This window comes from Vigna radiata, chromosome 4 (assembly GCF_000741045.1).
Source record: "Vigna radiata var. radiata cultivar VC1973A chromosome 4, Vradiata_ver6, whole genome shotgun sequence".
In the NCBI taxonomy this organism is placed as follows: domain Eukaryota; kingdom Viridiplantae; phylum Streptophyta; class Magnoliopsida; order Fabales; family Fabaceae; genus Vigna; species Vigna radiata.
The window spans coordinates 19,844,643-19,862,494 of NC_028354.1; the positions used below are offsets into that span (position 1 = coordinate 19,844,643).

The 17,852-nt window shown below is 32.4% G+C and overlaps 2 protein-coding genes and 1 long non-coding RNA gene across 4 annotated transcripts; 2 read left to right on the forward strand and 1 right to left on the reverse strand.

Annotated features, from left to right (window-relative positions):
* Window positions 1-34: 34 nt before the first annotated feature.
* LOC111241505 (probable mediator of RNA polymerase II transcription subunit 37c) lies at window positions 35-2,057 on the reverse strand. The gene is made up of 2 exons (XM_022780091.1): window positions 1,839-2,057; window positions 35-1,761 (listed from the first exon to the last, which is right to left on the reverse strand). Exons 1-2 carry the CDS (start codon window positions 2,055-2,057, stop codon window positions 100-102), a joined length of 1,881 nt encoding a protein of 626 aa, XP_022635812.1. The 3' UTR covers window positions 35-99.
* An 8,568-nt stretch (window positions 2,058-10,625) lies between these two features.
* LOC106759085 lies at window positions 10,626-12,324 on the forward strand. The gene is made up of 3 exons (XR_001375590.2): window positions 10,626-10,793; window positions 11,196-11,392; window positions 12,122-12,324. It is a non-coding gene; the product is annotated as an uncharacterized LOC106759085 (long non-coding RNA).
* A 1,980-nt stretch (window positions 12,325-14,304) lies between these two features.
* On the forward strand, window positions 14,305-17,759 carry LOC106759153 (actin-11). 2 transcript variants are annotated; one of them, XM_014642164.2, is made up of 5 exons: window positions 14,305-14,435; window positions 15,942-16,011; window positions 16,153-16,546; window positions 16,673-17,286; window positions 17,385-17,759. In XM_014642164.2, exons 2-5 carry the CDS (start codon window positions 15,952-15,954, stop codon window positions 17,448-17,450), a joined length of 1,134 nt encoding a protein of 377 aa, XP_014497650.1. In that variant the 5' UTR covers window positions 14,305-14,435; window positions 15,942-15,951; the 3' UTR covers window positions 17,451-17,759. The 2 variants fall into 2 exon arrangements, with proteins under 2 accessions (XP_014497650.1, XP_014497651.1); XM_014642165.2 differs by having other exon boundaries at window positions 14,333-14,435; window positions 15,931-16,011.
* Window positions 17,760-17,852: the final 93 nt, after the last annotated feature.

A 17,852-nucleotide genomic window follows, 5' to 3' on the forward strand; every position in this document is an offset into this window, starting at 1 on the left:
TAAGAAAATAGCAGGGAAAAAGAATAACAGAAGACAACACTGAAAATCACAAGAATGCGAACAAAACGTGTAGCTGTACAATCAGAATTTGTAAACTAACTATGACTCTCTTTTCCTTTTACCAACCTTTTCCAATACCATAATTTGTTCATCGATTGCTTTTAGATCTTTCAGAAAGTATTCAATAGCAACTATATCTTCCATCTCGTCCCGCCTATCAAGTATATCAGTGACTCTAGAAATTTTATCCATGATATCTTCCTTTTCTTTCGAGCACAACTTTGAGCTGATATCCTCTCTCTTTAAAGCCTTTCCGATCTTATAAACATGATAATCTAAATCATTCATTGCATTGGTCTTTTTAAGAAACTTCTCATCTTCAGACTTATAATTCTCTGCTTCTTTAATCATTTTACTAATTTCTGCTTTTGATAGTCTTCCTTTGTTATTAGATATTATAACTTCTTCCCAATTACCGGTAACTTTATCCTCAGCAGAAACAGAAAGAATGCCATTTTCATCTATTGTAAAAGTCAAATCAAAAGAATAGCCACGAGGAGCTGGGGGTAAGCCAGAAATAGTTATAGAACCCAACAAATTATTATCACTTCCTTTTGCTCTCTCGCCCTCACAAACCGGAAGCCAAACTGAATATTGGTCATCTTCGAGTGTCTCAATAACTTGTTTCTTCGTTATAGGAATAGTAGTGTTCCTAGGAATCACAACATTCATGAGATCCCCCTGTACCGATACGCCAAGTGAAAGCGGAGTAACATCTTTCAATACCAAATCTGGAACATTCTTAATGCCTTCAGTCAAGAGAGCAGCCTGCACAGCCGCACCATAAGCAACAGCCTCATCAGGGTTTAGGCTCTTGCAAAGATCCTTTCCATTGAAAAAGTCTTCAAGTAGCTGCTGCATTTTGGGAATCCTAGAAGAACCACCCACAAGGACAACATCATGCACACTACTTTTATCCATCTTAGCATCCTTAAGACACCTATCTACTGTTTCCATACATTCTTCAAAGAGCTCCATATTGATCTCTTCAAATTTTGCTCGGGTCATTGAAGAACACAAATCAATGTCTTGAAATAAATTATCTACCTCAATGTTTGCAGTAACAGCATGTGAGAGTGTCCTTTTTGCTTTCTCGCAAGCACTCCTCAACCTCCTTAAGGCACGTGGATTCCCACCTATGTCAACTTTCCTTTTCCTTTTCATCTCCTCCACAAAGTAGTTCATCATTCTATCGTCAATGTCCTCTCCGCCAAGGTGAGTGTTTCCGGCTGTGGCCTTAACTTGAAAGACTTTGTTCTCAATAGTGAGAATAGACACATCGAATGTACCTCCTCCAAAGTCAAAAACAAAAATATTTCGTTCTCCAACACAATCATTTCTCGTATCAAGACCGTATGCAATTGCTGCAGCGGTAGGTTCATTGATTATACGAATAACATTGAGACCTATAATAGCACCAGCATCCATNGTAGCTTTGCGCTGAGAATCATTGAAATAGGCAGGCACAGTAACCACCGCATTCTTTACAGGCTTTTGCAAGTATGCCTCTGCAATGTCCCGCATCTTTGAGAGGACCATGGATGATATTTCCTCCGCGCAAAGACTCTTCTCCTGACCCTTGTATTTCACAGAAATTATGGGTTTGTCTTTGACACCGGCAACAACCTTAAATGGCCACAACATTTTGTCTTTCTGAACGAAAGGGTCACTGTATTTCCTACCTATCAACCTCTTAGCATCTGCAAGAGTTAAAAGAAAAGATTTTGGTGATCATAGAAAGGAAGAAACAAGTAATAGTTTAAGAATAAAAATATATCGAAGATGGTGTTCTCTGGATTGGAAGCAGCCTGATTTTTAGCAGCATCTCCTATCAACCTTTCATGCTCCGTGAAAGCAACACAAGAAGGAGTGGTATTGTTGCCTTGATCATTATGAATGATCTGTACCCTATTATGTTGTTGCTGCCATACTGCAACACAGGAGTATGTTGTGCCAAGGTCGATTCCTATTGCCATTCCCTTTTTGTCTTCAGTCATTCTTCCTTGTAAGATAGAAGAAAGTATGGATGAATATGAAAGGTTAATTTTTAGTAAAAGTAAGAAAATGAACCCAAACACTTGTTCCGATCAACAGGATCTGCATTGCAAGCAAGGAAATTGGAAACGAACATACTCGCACCCATGATCAACAGGATCATCATGCATTTAATTTTCCTTGGCACTAAAAATCGCTTGTCACGATTTTAATGTAAAGGATGTAAATAAAAACGACCATAATTATCTTTATCATATCATATTAAAGTGATATTTTTCGAAAAACTAAAATACTCTAGATGAGATCCTACCATACCTGTGGTTTTGTTGTTCTTTTAGTACGAAAATCACTTCCTTGACGAAAAAGATCAATTGTTTCTTTGGTGTGGAGAGGACCTCCTTTCTAGTAGATGTAGGATCTATGAACGATAATTATGAAATGAGTATTTTTCAAGCAGATTAGTTATATTTATATATCAGTATAGATTGTGATTTATGTTCTTATTAGTATAATAACAGTAATATCTTAACTGAAATCGTGAAGGGACGTTTAACCGAAAAAAAAAAATTAAAAAGAAGTTTTGGAATCACCATCTATTTATTCTAAAAAAAAAACTATGAAATATTATAAAACAAAATTAGAATAAGATTTTGAGTCCAAGAGTTGTTTACACTTAAAAAAGTTATTAATATGGCTACTCGAAGTGGATGTGGTTTTTAAAATATTTATTTTTTTGCAAAAATAACATTATAAAAAAAAATTAGTTTCTTTTTTATCAGACATGAATATAAGAAAGAAATTGGTCTTGATATTATAAATATCAAATCATAATATAATATCTGTGATATTCATTTTAATTATTATAAGATATATTGCTTTAAAGGATTAAAATCATATTTTTTTCTAATGGAAATATTTTATAAAGCAAATCATAACATACTATCACGATATTGATCCTGATTATCAAAATCGCATCCTTCTTTAAAATATTTTTTTGTGACATGTTTGTGAGGGGTCTAAAACAAAGAATGACTGCAGGATATGTTTATAGAAGTCTTGAGTTGTTGGATTCAAGAAAACAAATTGGATTATTTTATTTTATTTTTAATTTTGGTACTATATTTTTTTTTTTAAATTAAAGTTTAAAGATTTAAAGAATTTTTATTTTATTTTTTTATCTTTTTTATTTACCATTAGAAAACATATTTTTCTTTATATATATTTTATGTTTTAAAATGAACTTATTTATGAAGATAAAATTGAGCGTTGATAACTATAATAATAATAATAAAATAAATAATCAAAATATGATTTCGAATAAAGTAAAAATAGGATTTACTTATAATATATCAATATGATTTGAATAGAAAGAAAATTAGGTTTAAATGCTATTTAATATAGAGACTCAAAAAAAATATTATACAGTACATTTTAAGACTTTTGTTGGACCGAATAAACATCATAATATTATATTGTAATTTATAAAATTAATATAGCCGCAACACTCATCAACATTTAAAATCCAACCAAAATATATAATAGAATCAATTTCATGTCTTACTAAAGAAAAAAAAGAAATATGGAGTTATATTTCGTTAGGTGGTTAAATTATATACCTCACACAATTATAATAGCTCACTTTATCTTAAAATAAATAGTTTAATTGTTTTAATAGCTCACTACATTTGTATTTTATGTAAAACTACTGTAACTCTTCTTCTTAATATAATTCATAAAAATTATGATCTCACTTTTTATCTCATACGATTTTTAATGTGTCTGTTGTCAATTTTCAGAAAATATCCAAGACTGCTACGTCGAAGGAGGCATGGAATATTCTAAAGGATGCATATGGCAATTCCGGGAAGGTGGAGTGTAACAAAAAATGGATGAAAAGTGTAAATCATATTCAATGATAGACAAAGTATAACTTATATACAGCTGGTAAAACAGAAGGTAACCAATTAATAAAAAATAAACTAAATACATATCTAATATCCCCTCAAGCTACAATAAGAAAATATATATATATATATATATATATATATATATATATATATATATATATATATATATAATGTTATATTTTATCTTTATTATTCAATCTAAGCATTATATATATATATATAATTAATGTTCAATTTTAACAATAAAGATTAAAACTGTGTTAAACGTAGAGGTTTTAATGTGAATGTTTCCAAGTTGGATTGAAATATATATTAAAAATTAAGTAAATTGGTGAGTGAATCCAGTTCATCACATATTTAATCAAGATGAATTAGATTCTTAGTAAGTTAGTTTCAAAATTTACCCATAAAAAAATTAAAAATAAAAAATTTAACCAACTCAATCCAAATCTGTTGTAGATCGAGTTTATTTACGGATTCTAATATGTTTTGAGAATACTACTTATTATAGAAAAAAAAATATCAAGTTATATTTTCGCTAGATAGTTAAATTATATATCTCACACAATTATAACATCTCACTTTATCTTAAAATAAATAGTTTAATTTTCAAACACCTTTAAAATTAACTACAGTTATCTTCTGTGTAAATTTTTTGTTTTTTTTAATATAATTCAAAATGTTGAATCTCATAAATAGTTAAATATTCACTCTTTTTATCTCATACGATTTGATTAAAGGATCTTAAGTAATTTTAATCTATTTTTTAACAAGAAACTTACACATTTTATTCTAATATTTTCCATCCTTTAGTGGAAGAAACAATTAAAGAATAATAATTTCGTTGGAAAACTCCAATAAAAAATAAATAAATAAACCTCTAAAACATAAATTCAAGATATCACTTAGAACTAAATTCAAATTATGACTACCAACTTTTCATTTTAAATCCATTATTATACTTCCTTGTCATTCATCAAGGTTATACTATTTTAATATATATAAATATGTGTATAAAAAAATTTATTTTTAGTTGTGTCATTGACTTTTGAAAACTCTAACAAAATTTTTTTTATTTTGAATAAACAGCTTAAAGTGTCAAGTACACGTCAAAGTAGATTCCTTTGCTCTTAATGGCTTGTATTTGGAGCACTGTCAAGATTGATAGAAAACAAATCAGTTATTAGTATATACATTAAAAATATGATTAACCTCTGGGAAAATTTATTATACAAGTTGTTAGTATAAATGTTACCAACCACAATTATAATTAAAAGATTCACCACAATTATAATTAAAAGATTAAGTGTCTACACTAGTACAAAATCGCTATTTAACGTCACTTCATAGACGTGTGATCCTCGCGATATATATGTATTTTAGTAAATAAGTTGACAATCGGTTTACGTCGGAACCGTCGTCTATAATATCGTAGACGTTCGTTTCCCACAAACTAACGTCTAAGTGGCCTGAAAAGACAAGTCAGAAGTCTACTGGATGTCAGTTTACACAGATAGCCAACGTCTATATGACTGCAATAAATGTGATTTACTTACCCGCAGGAAAAATAGGCGTCTGTTGGTTCAGCACCGACGTCTATTAGACGATAGACGTCAATAGACGTCGACTCCCCCAGGTCCCCGTCGTCTACGGGAGTGACCGGATACTGAAACGTCACTTCGTTAAGCGTTTTAGACGTCACAATCCTGGCATCCGACATCTAAAGGGCCTGAAAAAGGCGGTGAAAAGTCTCTTTGAAATGGCGGTGAAAAGTCTTTTGAACTGGACGTCGGGTTTTTTAGGGCGTCGATGTCTATATCCTTTCATTTAATGCGATTTACTTAATCACAGGCACATTCAACGTCTGTTTGAACAACACCGACGTCTATAATGTTATAGACGCCGGTGATGTATGGTCTCCGTCGTTTACTGGACTGACCTGACACTCAAATGTCACTTCGTTCAGCGCTTTAGACGTCACCACCCCTGCATTCGACGTCTAAAGCGCCTGAAAAAGGCAGGTGAAGCGTCTCTTGGATGTCGAATTAGTAAGGTAACCGACGTCCGTCTACATATGTCGGTGTTTAGGGAACCCGACGCATCATTTTGTGTTTAAATAATTGCGAAGTCGCAGTTACGCGCATCGTCTTCTTCCTCCTCTCCGTTTTACTCTGTCTCAGTTTCGCCCAATCTTCTTCCTCCTCTCTGTTTTCTGTCGCAGTTTCGCCCAATCTTCTTCCTCCTCTTTGTTTCTCTGTCGCAGTTACGCTCGCCATCTTCTTCCTCCTTTCCTTTTCTCTGTGTCGCCCCTAAGCATTGCAAGTGCATTTTTTTTTTATTTCAACAGTTTAAACTTTGTTTTATTCCGATTAAATTGGTTTTTTCATCATATATCCTCTACTAACCGATTAAATTGTGTTTTTGTTGTGTTTTAGTGCAGTTTTGATCCTCTCTTTGGGTAATGTAGTACAACATTCTCCCTTTGCTAGCTTCCTCACAAGGAAAGCAGCGTCTTTTGTATGTTTAATGACGTTTCAACCCAAAATTGAACTTTGAGTCGTTGCCTAGTTTCGACCTAGGTTCGGTTTTGGGTTGAAATGCCTAGTTTCGACCCAGGTTCCGTTTTTGGTTGAAATGTCATGACAGATGCAAAAGACGCAAGCTTTTTTTGTGGGGAAGCTAGCAAAGGGAGAGTGTGGTATTGGTTATCGAAATACCAGATCAAAACTGCACTAAAACAGACGTCTATATTAGACGTTGGTTAATGCAATGTCCGACGTCTACAATGAAGATAGACGTCGGTTAAAGACATTTTCGACCTTCATATATACCCGGAGACGTTGGTTAGTGCGCAGGCTGACGTCTATATAGTCCCATTACATGTCGGTTTTGGCATATGTCGACGTCTATATAGACGTCGATGATGAGGGTGAACTGACGTCTAATGAGATGTCGGTCATATAGAATTTCGACGTCCCATTGACGTCACCCTTATAGACGTTGATTTTGGAAGTGACATTAAAAGCCCAAATTAATCGACGTTAAACAGTGTTTCTGTACTAGTGATAACTTGATTATATAATTTAAAATGCAATGGGACTAAAAGACATAATTAAAAATTACTCTTGTTCTGAATATTTGATTTCATAGGCAGATTTGTAGTTTATGGAAAAAAATTACACAACAAATTTATTAAATTTGTGAAAATTTATGAATGACTTGAATAATATGATAGGTAAAAATTAATTTGAATACATTAAGATATAATTGTTTTTATAATTAAAATTAATATCTTATTATTATTATTATTATTATTATTAAAACCTTCAAAATATAACAACACATAAATAGATTTCAAGAATGAGGAATCGATAACGATAATTCAAAATTGATTTTCCAATATCACACGCATGTTCCAAAACTAACTGAATATTTCTCTCTTTGTAATACAGTTTACTAGCTGGATCAACACACCTGAAAATATAAAATATTAATTATAATATAAGTTCTCTATAGGAGATTTATAATATAGTTTTTATTATGTAAAATATTTACTTTTATAAGATTTTTGTACATACCAAATTTTATAGATACTTTTTAAGATGAATTATGATGGTTTAAATTCTTGGTTGGTCCTCACTTTTGTAGGGTAATCTTAATTGAGTCTTCATTTTTGTAACTATATCAATTGGATCATATATTTTTTTTTAAATAAACACATTTTATCCTAACCGTGGTCGATGACAAACCCGGCCTAGGGTGATGGCTTTGTCGAATTCCATCACCGGCCAAAATTTGTATTTGAACCCGCGTATGCAGGAGGAAGTACAACAAGTGGTGGATTGAGAATTGTGAACTCTGATGGTTTTTCCTTCTTTAACATTGGAAGATGCAGGATGAGGAGTGGAGGAGAGTGATTTATTAGGTAGATCTCAGAGAGAATGGTCTGGGAAACCTTTTCGGCATTAGTAGTTTCAAGAACAGATGTCTCGATGAAAGGGAGACCCTCCTTCTCAGCATAACCTTGGTTCCCGTTAAATTTTAAAGGTTTCTTATTTGCATGACATTGTCATTCTGCACTTGACACACTCAATTTTAATTTAAATCTTCTAAATTGAGATAGTGCACCTATTGATTTAGGTTCAGATTTTGTGATTAAATACAGATGCATATATAGCGAAGAGTCAAATGTTTGAATCTTAACTGTTAGTTTTAATTAAAAATTATAGCTTTATTCCATAAATCTTATGGAATATATCTCCTTCACTTAAGAGGAACTAACAAGCTAATACAATTTTGCAAATAGCCCCAATCATATGGAATATCAGACATATCGATTCTACCTAAGAACGTCAAAAACATAAACCATTCTAGTTTTGATATATATTTCCATATCTCAAATGTACACGCAGTGGACTCCTCCAGCTTTCAAATAGGAAAAAGAATTGCAATTCCAAAACCAATGTTTGTGTGCGACGAAGGAGATTGTGCACGAAGCGGTTGACATAGAGAGGGAGTTTGTGTGCGACGCGTCTCCTTGTGCGTTGGTGGGGATAACGGGGAACTGATGAGTCAATATATTGAGTTTGTCGCGAATCGACTGCTGGGTGCGCTTGAATGCGGGAAGGTGTACGGTGTTCATAATCCCTTTTATTAGATGGAGCTTATATCTCTCCAGGGGAAGACTAACTTCTTTCAAAAGCGCGTTGTATTCAAGATGGATGAGGATTTTTAACTTTTTAGAATCTTTGCTAATTATTTTGTTAGTATTTTAACTTCACTCATTCTAATACTGCCTGTATTTCATTGTACCATATCTCCACTTTACAATAAAGTTGTTGAATTGATAAAAGCAAAACTGTGTCTGGAACATAGTAGAAGGGTTTTATTTATTTGTTGTTTTGGCTTGGTCATAGTTGTAAAGGGACGATAATAATAGGTTTAATATCTATTTTGGTTTCTCTTCTCGTAGGGTATGTTCAAAGTTGTCTCACCTTTTTTTAAAAGCTCACTAAAGTCTTACATCTTGTAAAAACGGTTCACTTTAGTCCTTATTGCTTACTACGTAAAAAATTTTAACGGCAGAGTGTCCAGGTCAGCTATCAGTGAATAAGTTGTTAATTTTTTATATACGTGACAACTTAAAAAACCAATAACATGGAAATCTGGTATTTCAAAGTGGTTTTGTTCGAACTTCATCATGCCGCAACTCCAGAATCCATAACCCTCCATCATCGCCGTGAACTCTCTCACCTTCTTTTACGAACAATATTGAGACGATCATAATAGACGTTTTCCAATAACTTGGGATTAGATAGATGATCTGCTATAACTAAGGAGATTGTTCATTGCAGGAACAAAGTGGAAGTAGATTGCAAGAAGAATCAACTGGTATACCACTAGTTTTTCATGAGGTATATACATTTGATAGTTCATATCAGGAAATACACAAAATCATTGTGAATTCATGTGTTTGCCCTGATGCAATAAAATAGTTGCTCATATCAGTATACTTGAAGTGGATGTAATTTTTTAAATATTTTTTTTTCAAAAATAACATTATAAAGAAAAACAACAGTTTTTTTTTGTTGAACAAGGTCATATAAGAATATAAGAAAAGAATTGGTTTTGATAGTGTAAAAATCAAATCATAATATAATATAAGAGATATTGATACTAATTATTATAAGATATATTGTTTCAAAGAATTAAAATCATACTGAAAATTTGATAGAGCAAATCATAGCATACTGTCAAGATATTGATTCTAATTATCATTTAGATTCTAATTATCAAAATCACATCTTTCTTCAAAATCAAAGATTTCAAAATATTTTCTTATGACATATTCTGTGATGGATGTAAAATAAAGAATGGATGAGGATATGTATAGAAGTCTTGAACTATTGGACCCAAAAAACAAATTAGATTATTTTATTTTATTATTATTTTTGGTACTATATTTTTTTTGTGCTAAAATTAAAGTTTAAAAATTTAAATACTTTTTTTTCATTTTTTATTTTTTTATTTACCATTAATTTAAAACATACGTTTTTATATTTTTTTAAAATGAACTTATTTATCAAGATAAAATTGAGGGTTAACAATTATAATAAATAATAAAAAAAAAATAGAAAATAATCAATCTACTAATATTTAGTTATAATATATTAATAAGTAGAATTTAGTTATAATATATTAATAGAACCTTGATATGTTAAAAAAAATTTGATAACAAAAAAAAAATTGTTAAATTTTTTTTTCCATATTAATAAAATTCAAATAGAAGTAAAAGTAGGTTTAGCTACTATTTAATAGAGACTTAAAAAAAATTAAAACGTACTTTTTAATTTGTATTGATGTTATTGGAATTTTCGGTTGCGATTTTCTCCAATATTTACATAATATGATCGTCGTAGAATATTTTTTTTATGAACACTTTTTGAGGTTCAATTATTTTTTCAACTTCTTTTTAACTTTTCAAAATCATATGCATAATTTCTATTACATATTGTATTATTTTATAAAATCTGTAACCAACCAAAGTGTACTCAAAATTTAAGAAGTGCAGTAATTTTTTTAAAATTAAAAATATAATAATAAAACTATAAATCTGAAAAATGGTATTGTCCTGAGACACTGTTTTTCTTCTTTTCAATTTCTTGGACAGATCGGCGTTCCTTATTTTCTTAAAAATGCTAATCATTTAATTTCCATGTAGATAACAGAAATAAATTTATTTAAAAAATTTGCTCTTATTTTGTCAAATCTTCTCCGCATCTTGCAGGAAACGCCAAGGACTGTCTTACTTTGTCAAATTTGCTATTATTGGTATCATACTTTCTTACTTCCATAAGAGATTACTGTGTTGTGCACCATCTGCTTGATCAAATTCATTGTTGGTTTATAGTGTTGTGTAATTCTACCTCCAAAAACAATGCTCATAACATGTTTGTTACAATGTCTGAACGATATCATGCTAGTGCTGTCTCCTAGAATCCTAGCCCCATTGCTCTTGACCATGCTTGCTCTTTTCTATCTGCCAGTGTCCTTTATTTATGTTTCTGGGGTTTATTCAGTTAACTCCGAATTGTGTGGGCAATTAATTTAGGTTTTGTGCGGATATCCTTTGACAATTTTCTGACTGATTGACTTTATGCTTGAATTTTAACAATGATGTTAGGTTTTTCACTTGCCAATTTATGTTCACATTATGTGTCTGAATATTTGAAGGTCTTGTGTGATTCAAGCTTTGATTTAAGTCATTTTGGGTGACACGAACGGTCTAAAATATTTTGAGGATGAATAGAAAATTTGGTGGTGGAAGGCCGCCGACAGGTACTCCTTCACTGGCTTGGTCCTGTGTGGTTGTTGTCTTCTCTCTTCTTGCCGGTGCTTCCGTTGTTCACAATATGTATAAGCCTAATCTTGTAAGTTTTTAGTTTTACTTTTTCATGGTCTTTAGTAAATAGTACACTCTTTATTCAGTGTTGTTATAAATATGAAAATACGCCCAAGGTATATGTGTTTTTTCATTGGTTGAACTTTGACTTTTGAATGCCTAGTATATGATTTAACACACAGGGAGCTTGTGTGCTGGATTGAAACCTATGCTATTTGAAATACCTTTTTATTTTAAACTGTCAAGAAAACAACATGCAGAGTTGAGATCATTGCTAGCTAATTTTTTGAGATGTAGCCCATCCTTTTACTTGACATTGCATTGATCATTGCAGTATACTGTGCCATCCAGTTACTTAAGTACAACTTGTTAGATCTGTTTCACCATCCATAAAATCTATCTTTATGTCCGCATTACTATAAATTCAAGCCACTCTGTGTAAACATTGTGGTGAGGATATTTTTGTTGCAGTAGTAGCACATTCAAACACGTATATACTTGTTCAAGATCCTCCTTATCTTGTCCTCTACTTTCACTATGAATTTAAACTTTCCCTATACTGCATCATAGATAGTGAAGTGAAAAAACATTGATACAAACTCTTGAATAAAAAAGTCATGGACATCTAAGTGTTATACTCCCTTGAGGTTTTTATCATCTGTTATCACTTATACTATGGTACCTACGGTGCAATCTAGAGGGTCTATATCTTTTTTTTTGTTTGATGTTGTTGACTCATTCTTTTTTATATATGTAGACATTGCCTCCGGTCGATGGAGTTGATAGGACCAAGCAGAAAACTGATGAGAAAGAATGATCATCTTCCCCAGAATTCCTTTTAAATTCGTGAGATACCAATCTCTGGATCTTAAAGTTAATAATCATCAGTAGTCTGATATACAAAAGTACAAAGGATTCAGTTTGGATGAGAATATTATTTCATTTATTAATTCCTTTGGAGTTTTCTTTGTACGAGTATGTTTTAAACTTTTGATGGATGTATTGTTGCAACATTTTTGGCGGACTAATTTGGTGGTCAAAAATATTTAGAAAACTGATATAGTGGTGTTCTATAGTTATGTTTTAATGCTGTTTTAATTTGGTAAGTAGGGTCATCAAAATACCAATTTTAGAATTTACTATATTTATTAAATATAAATTGGCTTTGCTCTTTATGGTTATAAAATATAATGCACCAAACAACTGATAAGACGGGCTTGTGTCACATATAAGCATCCTCAGGAGTTTGTCCACTCTGATAGCTTTATTTTATCTAATGCAGAAACAAGTCCTCAATTCAATGTATAAAAATAATGGTAGCACATGTTATTTTCTTTTTAGCTCTATAAGTCATTGTAAAACTTGATATATTTATCAAAATATAAATATACTTTCTAGTGTAGTCATATTTGTATGCTGGATGTAAAATGCATCTAATTGAGCAAATCTATGAGATCAAAAACAAATTTGTAAGAATTTAATCCAGATAATATCTTACTTACAGAGATACATGTGTGGGTTAAACCTCTTTACAATGATTTCAACCTTAAAAGTGATGATTTAATTTGACTCCTACTCTGATACATTTATAAACTATGTATATTCTCCCATCATATACATGTGAATTAAACTAACTCATTATAAATACAGTTGGTACCAATATAATTAATGCAGTTTTTTGCGGCCTGTAATTAAAGATTGAAGCACTTTTTGATTTATAAGCCTATATGGTAAATAAACTTTTAAACCTCCAATAATTAAAGCCTGAATAATTAACTTCATCTATCTATCTACGTGTCAAGAACAACCTCAACTACTAATGCTGTTCATTATCCATTTCCACCCCTTTCTTTTATTCTCCTATGTTGTATTATTTTAAACACAATGCTTTGCTGGCAATTAGTACTTTTATAGAGCTTTATTTCTCCTTCGCTTTCAAATATTTGCTGTTAGTCTTGCATTTCAGGGACTTGACAGAGCATATTCAGTTAGGATTGAAGATGTTCTTAGTGCTCGACAACTATTTGTGGTTGGCTAGCTGCATAATCGGGCCCAAATAACATTAGGGTTTATTTTATTGTAAAGTGGATCCTAAATTAAAAGTTAATCTTAAGAAAAAGTTGCATATCCTAATGAAATTCTATCCACATAACCTTTCATTCTTGCCACTCCATAATTAGAGGGAAAGGGGTGTTTTATCTTTTTCTTCACCATTCCTTTTTATACGTTCAAGAGGAACAATACAGTATTAATATATAACTTCCAAATTAACATTATTCGTATAAATTATCTTTTACCTGTACTAATAATTTTTTTTCTTTTTTTCTTATTTTTTTTTCTGGAATCCACTTTTAGTGTGAAACAGTCTAATTAATCTCGTATGAAAGGGAAAAAAATGTATAATAATAATTGAAAATAAAAGATTTCTTTTTTAAAATAAGATAAACAAAAGAAAACTTTACTTCTAACTAAAAACAAAGGATATTTTGAGAATGAAAATATTTTAAATTATTAGACATTTTAAGTTATTAATGATTTTAAAATGAAATTATACTTATATAACAATCTTTATTGTTTTCCTCAAAAGGAATGTTACTTCTACTAACTATTTCTAACAAAATGATCTCTTAAACAATTATTATAAGCAAATAAAATTAAGTTGACATTCCAAATAAAAATGAACTTGGTTTTAGAAAAGGGATTATGAGAATTAATCTCTTGAATAAATAAAATAAGATGATTTAAGATGCTAAAATTAGCAATTTAGTGAAGGATAAAACGGGAGGACAAAATGCGTGCTAGAAAATAAAGGTAAAAAATTTGTGGAGAAGAAAGAAAACAGTAACAAAAATAGAAGCACAAAAAACTAAAAAAAAGGAAGCACCGTGGAAATCATTGTTGATTTAAAATGAGAAATCAACGGTTGATATTGCATCTTATGCTTCTTATATTGAATACCAGTTTCCATATTTTCTTGGTACATCTCTCTCTCTCTCATTTCCCCTCATCACGAACTCTGCATTTTCTCTCGCTCTTTGCCTTCCATCACCCTCGCCATTTCCCTTCCCAAGGTCTGTTTCTAACCCTCGATCCGTTTCTTTCTTGCTTGGATCTGTTTCTTCTTTTTCCGTTTTACCATTTCAGCTTTCAATTTTGCTTTCTTGCTCAATTCCAATGGAGACATTCTTTGTTCTCCCTTTATTGGTTGTCGGGTAGCTGGATTTCAATCGGGCTGTGTTTGATTTCGATTTCTTCCACTGGGTGTGAGAAATTTTTGTTTTTTCTTTTATTTTCTGACTTCTTTGTGGATGCGAGATGGATTATTGTTAGATTTTTGGTTTTTCTGATGTTTCGCTAGTTATTTTTTCAAGAAAACTTAATCTGGGTCTTTTTCAATCGATCGATCTGGGTGTTGTTTGTGAAATGGTTTTTATTTTGAAGGAAATAGTAATTTTGACCGGCTTTAATCGTTACATCATGAACCGTTGTGTTTGTTTCTTTGAGATTTGTGGTCGATTGGGATGGATCTGTGGTTGTTGGGCATGGTTCTGTGTAAAAGTTGTTTTCAGATGAGTAGGTAACGAATCTGGATTGTTGTTTGAGGTTGAGAGAACACAATGATTTGTATTAGTATACTTTTTTGCCGTGATGCAATTAATTAGTTATGTTTAAAATTATGGTGAGGTGTATGAAACTTCCCTCTCTCCCAAAATTAAAAGAAGAGATACCGAAAAGGAAATGCAATAATGCTTTACTTGTGGACCCTTTCTTTGGATATTTGCAACATTTTAAGTGTTCCCTAACTTTCTAACAACCAATTATCATGACTTATGGTGCATGTCTCATCAACTTATTCTTCTAACAACATCCCCGCACTTGTCTGAGAAATGTAGGATCTATATGTGAATGTAGGATGTTATAGTGGGTATGTGTACAGTATGTATTAACCTTTATTTGGGATCTACTCTGTTGGAACACATTTATTTCTGTCATGCAATCTGGGATACAAGTCTTTTTCTATGTTAAGTATTTGCGGGTAATCAATTGCCTAAGGTTTCTACTGTATATTGATGTGTTAAATTATATCAGCACACCAATAGTCAATTTGTCACATGATGCTTTGTCCATGATATACTCATCCTTAGTGTTGATATATGTTATTTTGAAACGACTTGCTGTGGGACTAATCTGACTTAAGTAATACAAAAATTAGAACAAAAATAGTGCAAGGATTGTATAATGTTACAGCTTATATTCTTCTTTTCTTATGCCTTTATTGTAATGGCTTAGCTTTCTGTTCATGTGTGTCCTTGTAGATCATTTATTGTTTATAAACCAAAAAGATTAAGATTAAATTGTAATGGGTTAGGCTAAATGTATGATTAAATTGTGATCTTATCATCTAATTTTTGGTTTTTGGATATTTGTGTCACTTGTTCATAATGTACTATGGAAGGGAAGGAAAGCAATATTAATGTAGAAATTTTCTCATTCTAAATTTCCCTTATGGTCTTCTCTATAAGCTGTGCTTACAGAATTGGTGCAGTTGTACTGAATATTAGTCAGTTATCCTGCAGAAATTAGAAGATGGCAGACGCTGAGGATATTCAACCTCTTGTTTGTGACAATGGAACAGGAATGGTTAAGGTACATGTTGGAGCTTTCTTACCTTTTTGTATCAAATTTGTTTGATAGTAACTGACATAATTCTGTTGGTTTTATACGAATACCATTTTAATTTTGTTACTTATTTGAAATTGAGAAATTAATTTTAACGAATCTTTGTAGGCTGGATTTGCTGGAGATGATGCCCCACGTGCTGTGTTTCCCAGCATTGTAGGTCGTCCTCGTCACACTGGTGTGATGGTTGGCATGGGTCAAAAAGATGCATACGTTGGTGATGAGGCTCAGTCTAAGAGGGGTATTTTGACTCTAAAGTACCCAATTGAGCATGGAATTGTGAGCAATTGGGATGATATGGAAAAGATTTGGCATCATACCTTCTATAACGAGCTTCGTGTTGCCCCTGAAGAGCATCCAGTTCTGTTGACAGAGGCTCCTCTTAATCCCAAGGCTAACCGTGAGAAGATGACCCAGATCATGTTTGAGACCTTTAACACTCCTGCCATGTATGTTGCCATCCAGGCCGTTCTTTCACTGTATGCAAGTGGTCGTACAACTGGTAAGCTAATTTTTAGTTGTTTGATTAGATTCAGGTTGTATAGTTTAGCAAATGTGAAAATTGCTATAAAGTTTCCATATATCAGGTGATTGATTTCGAGTTTATTTATTTGCCTTCTCTTTGCAGGTATTGTGTTGGATTCTGGTGATGGTGTCAGCCACACTGTCCCTATCTATGAGGGTTATGCTCTCCCACATGCCATCCTTCGTCTGGATCTGGCTGGTCGTGACCTCACTGATTTCTTGATGAAAATTTTGACGGAACGTGGTTATTCTTTCACCACCTCAGCAGAGCGGGAAATTGTAAGGGATGTTAAAGAAAAGCTGTCCTACATTGCCCTTGACTATGAACAAGAACTCGAGACAGCGAGGACCAGCTCATCTGTGGAGAAGAGCTATGAGTTGCCTGATGGACAGATCATCACCATTGGCGATGAGCGTTTCAGATGTCCAGAGGTTCTGTTCCAACCATCCATGATAGGAATGGAAGCTGCTGGCATTCACGAGACAACATACAACTCCATAATGAAGTGCGATGTTGATATCAGGAAGGACCTCTATGGTAACATTGTGCTTTCAGGAGGAACCACCATGTTCCCTGGCATTGCTGACAGAATGAGCAAGGAAATTTCTGCATTGGCACCCAGCAGCATGAAGATCAAGGTTGTAGCACCACCTGAGAGGAAGTACAGTGTCTGGATTGGTGGTTCCATCCTGGCATCTCTCAGCACATTCCAGCAGGTTTGTTCTCTTCCTTTATTCTTTTGTGTTTCCTTTAATGATACTGTGGGCGATGCATTTTTCTATGCATAATAATGACACAAACTTGTTGTGTGCAGATGTGGATTGCAAAGGCAGAATATGATGAGTCTGGCCCATCAATTGTTCACAGAAAGTGCTTCTAAAGTGTCTTGAGAAATAGGTTTATTGAAGGGAAAGACTACTATGATGATTTGTCTGGAAGCAATACATTGCAGATTGTAATCTTTTTCATTCTAGCTTTTGTTATCTGTTCATGTTATTCTCTTGTTGGAGTGGTCATTTATTTGCAGAAGGTGAGGAGAGTTGTTTTTGAAAATGGTCCAGTTCTTTTCATGTACTTTGACAAGTTTTTGACTGGTTCATTCTGCCTTATGAGTTAGCTGGATTATTAAACTACGCTTGTACCCGTTGTATGCATAATTATAGTCCATCCATCATCTTTTCAACTACAATTTAATTATCACTCCTTATATTTTCTAGTACTGCAATAACACTAGACGAAAATTTAAGTCCTTTTTAAATATGTACATAACTGGTTAAGTGCT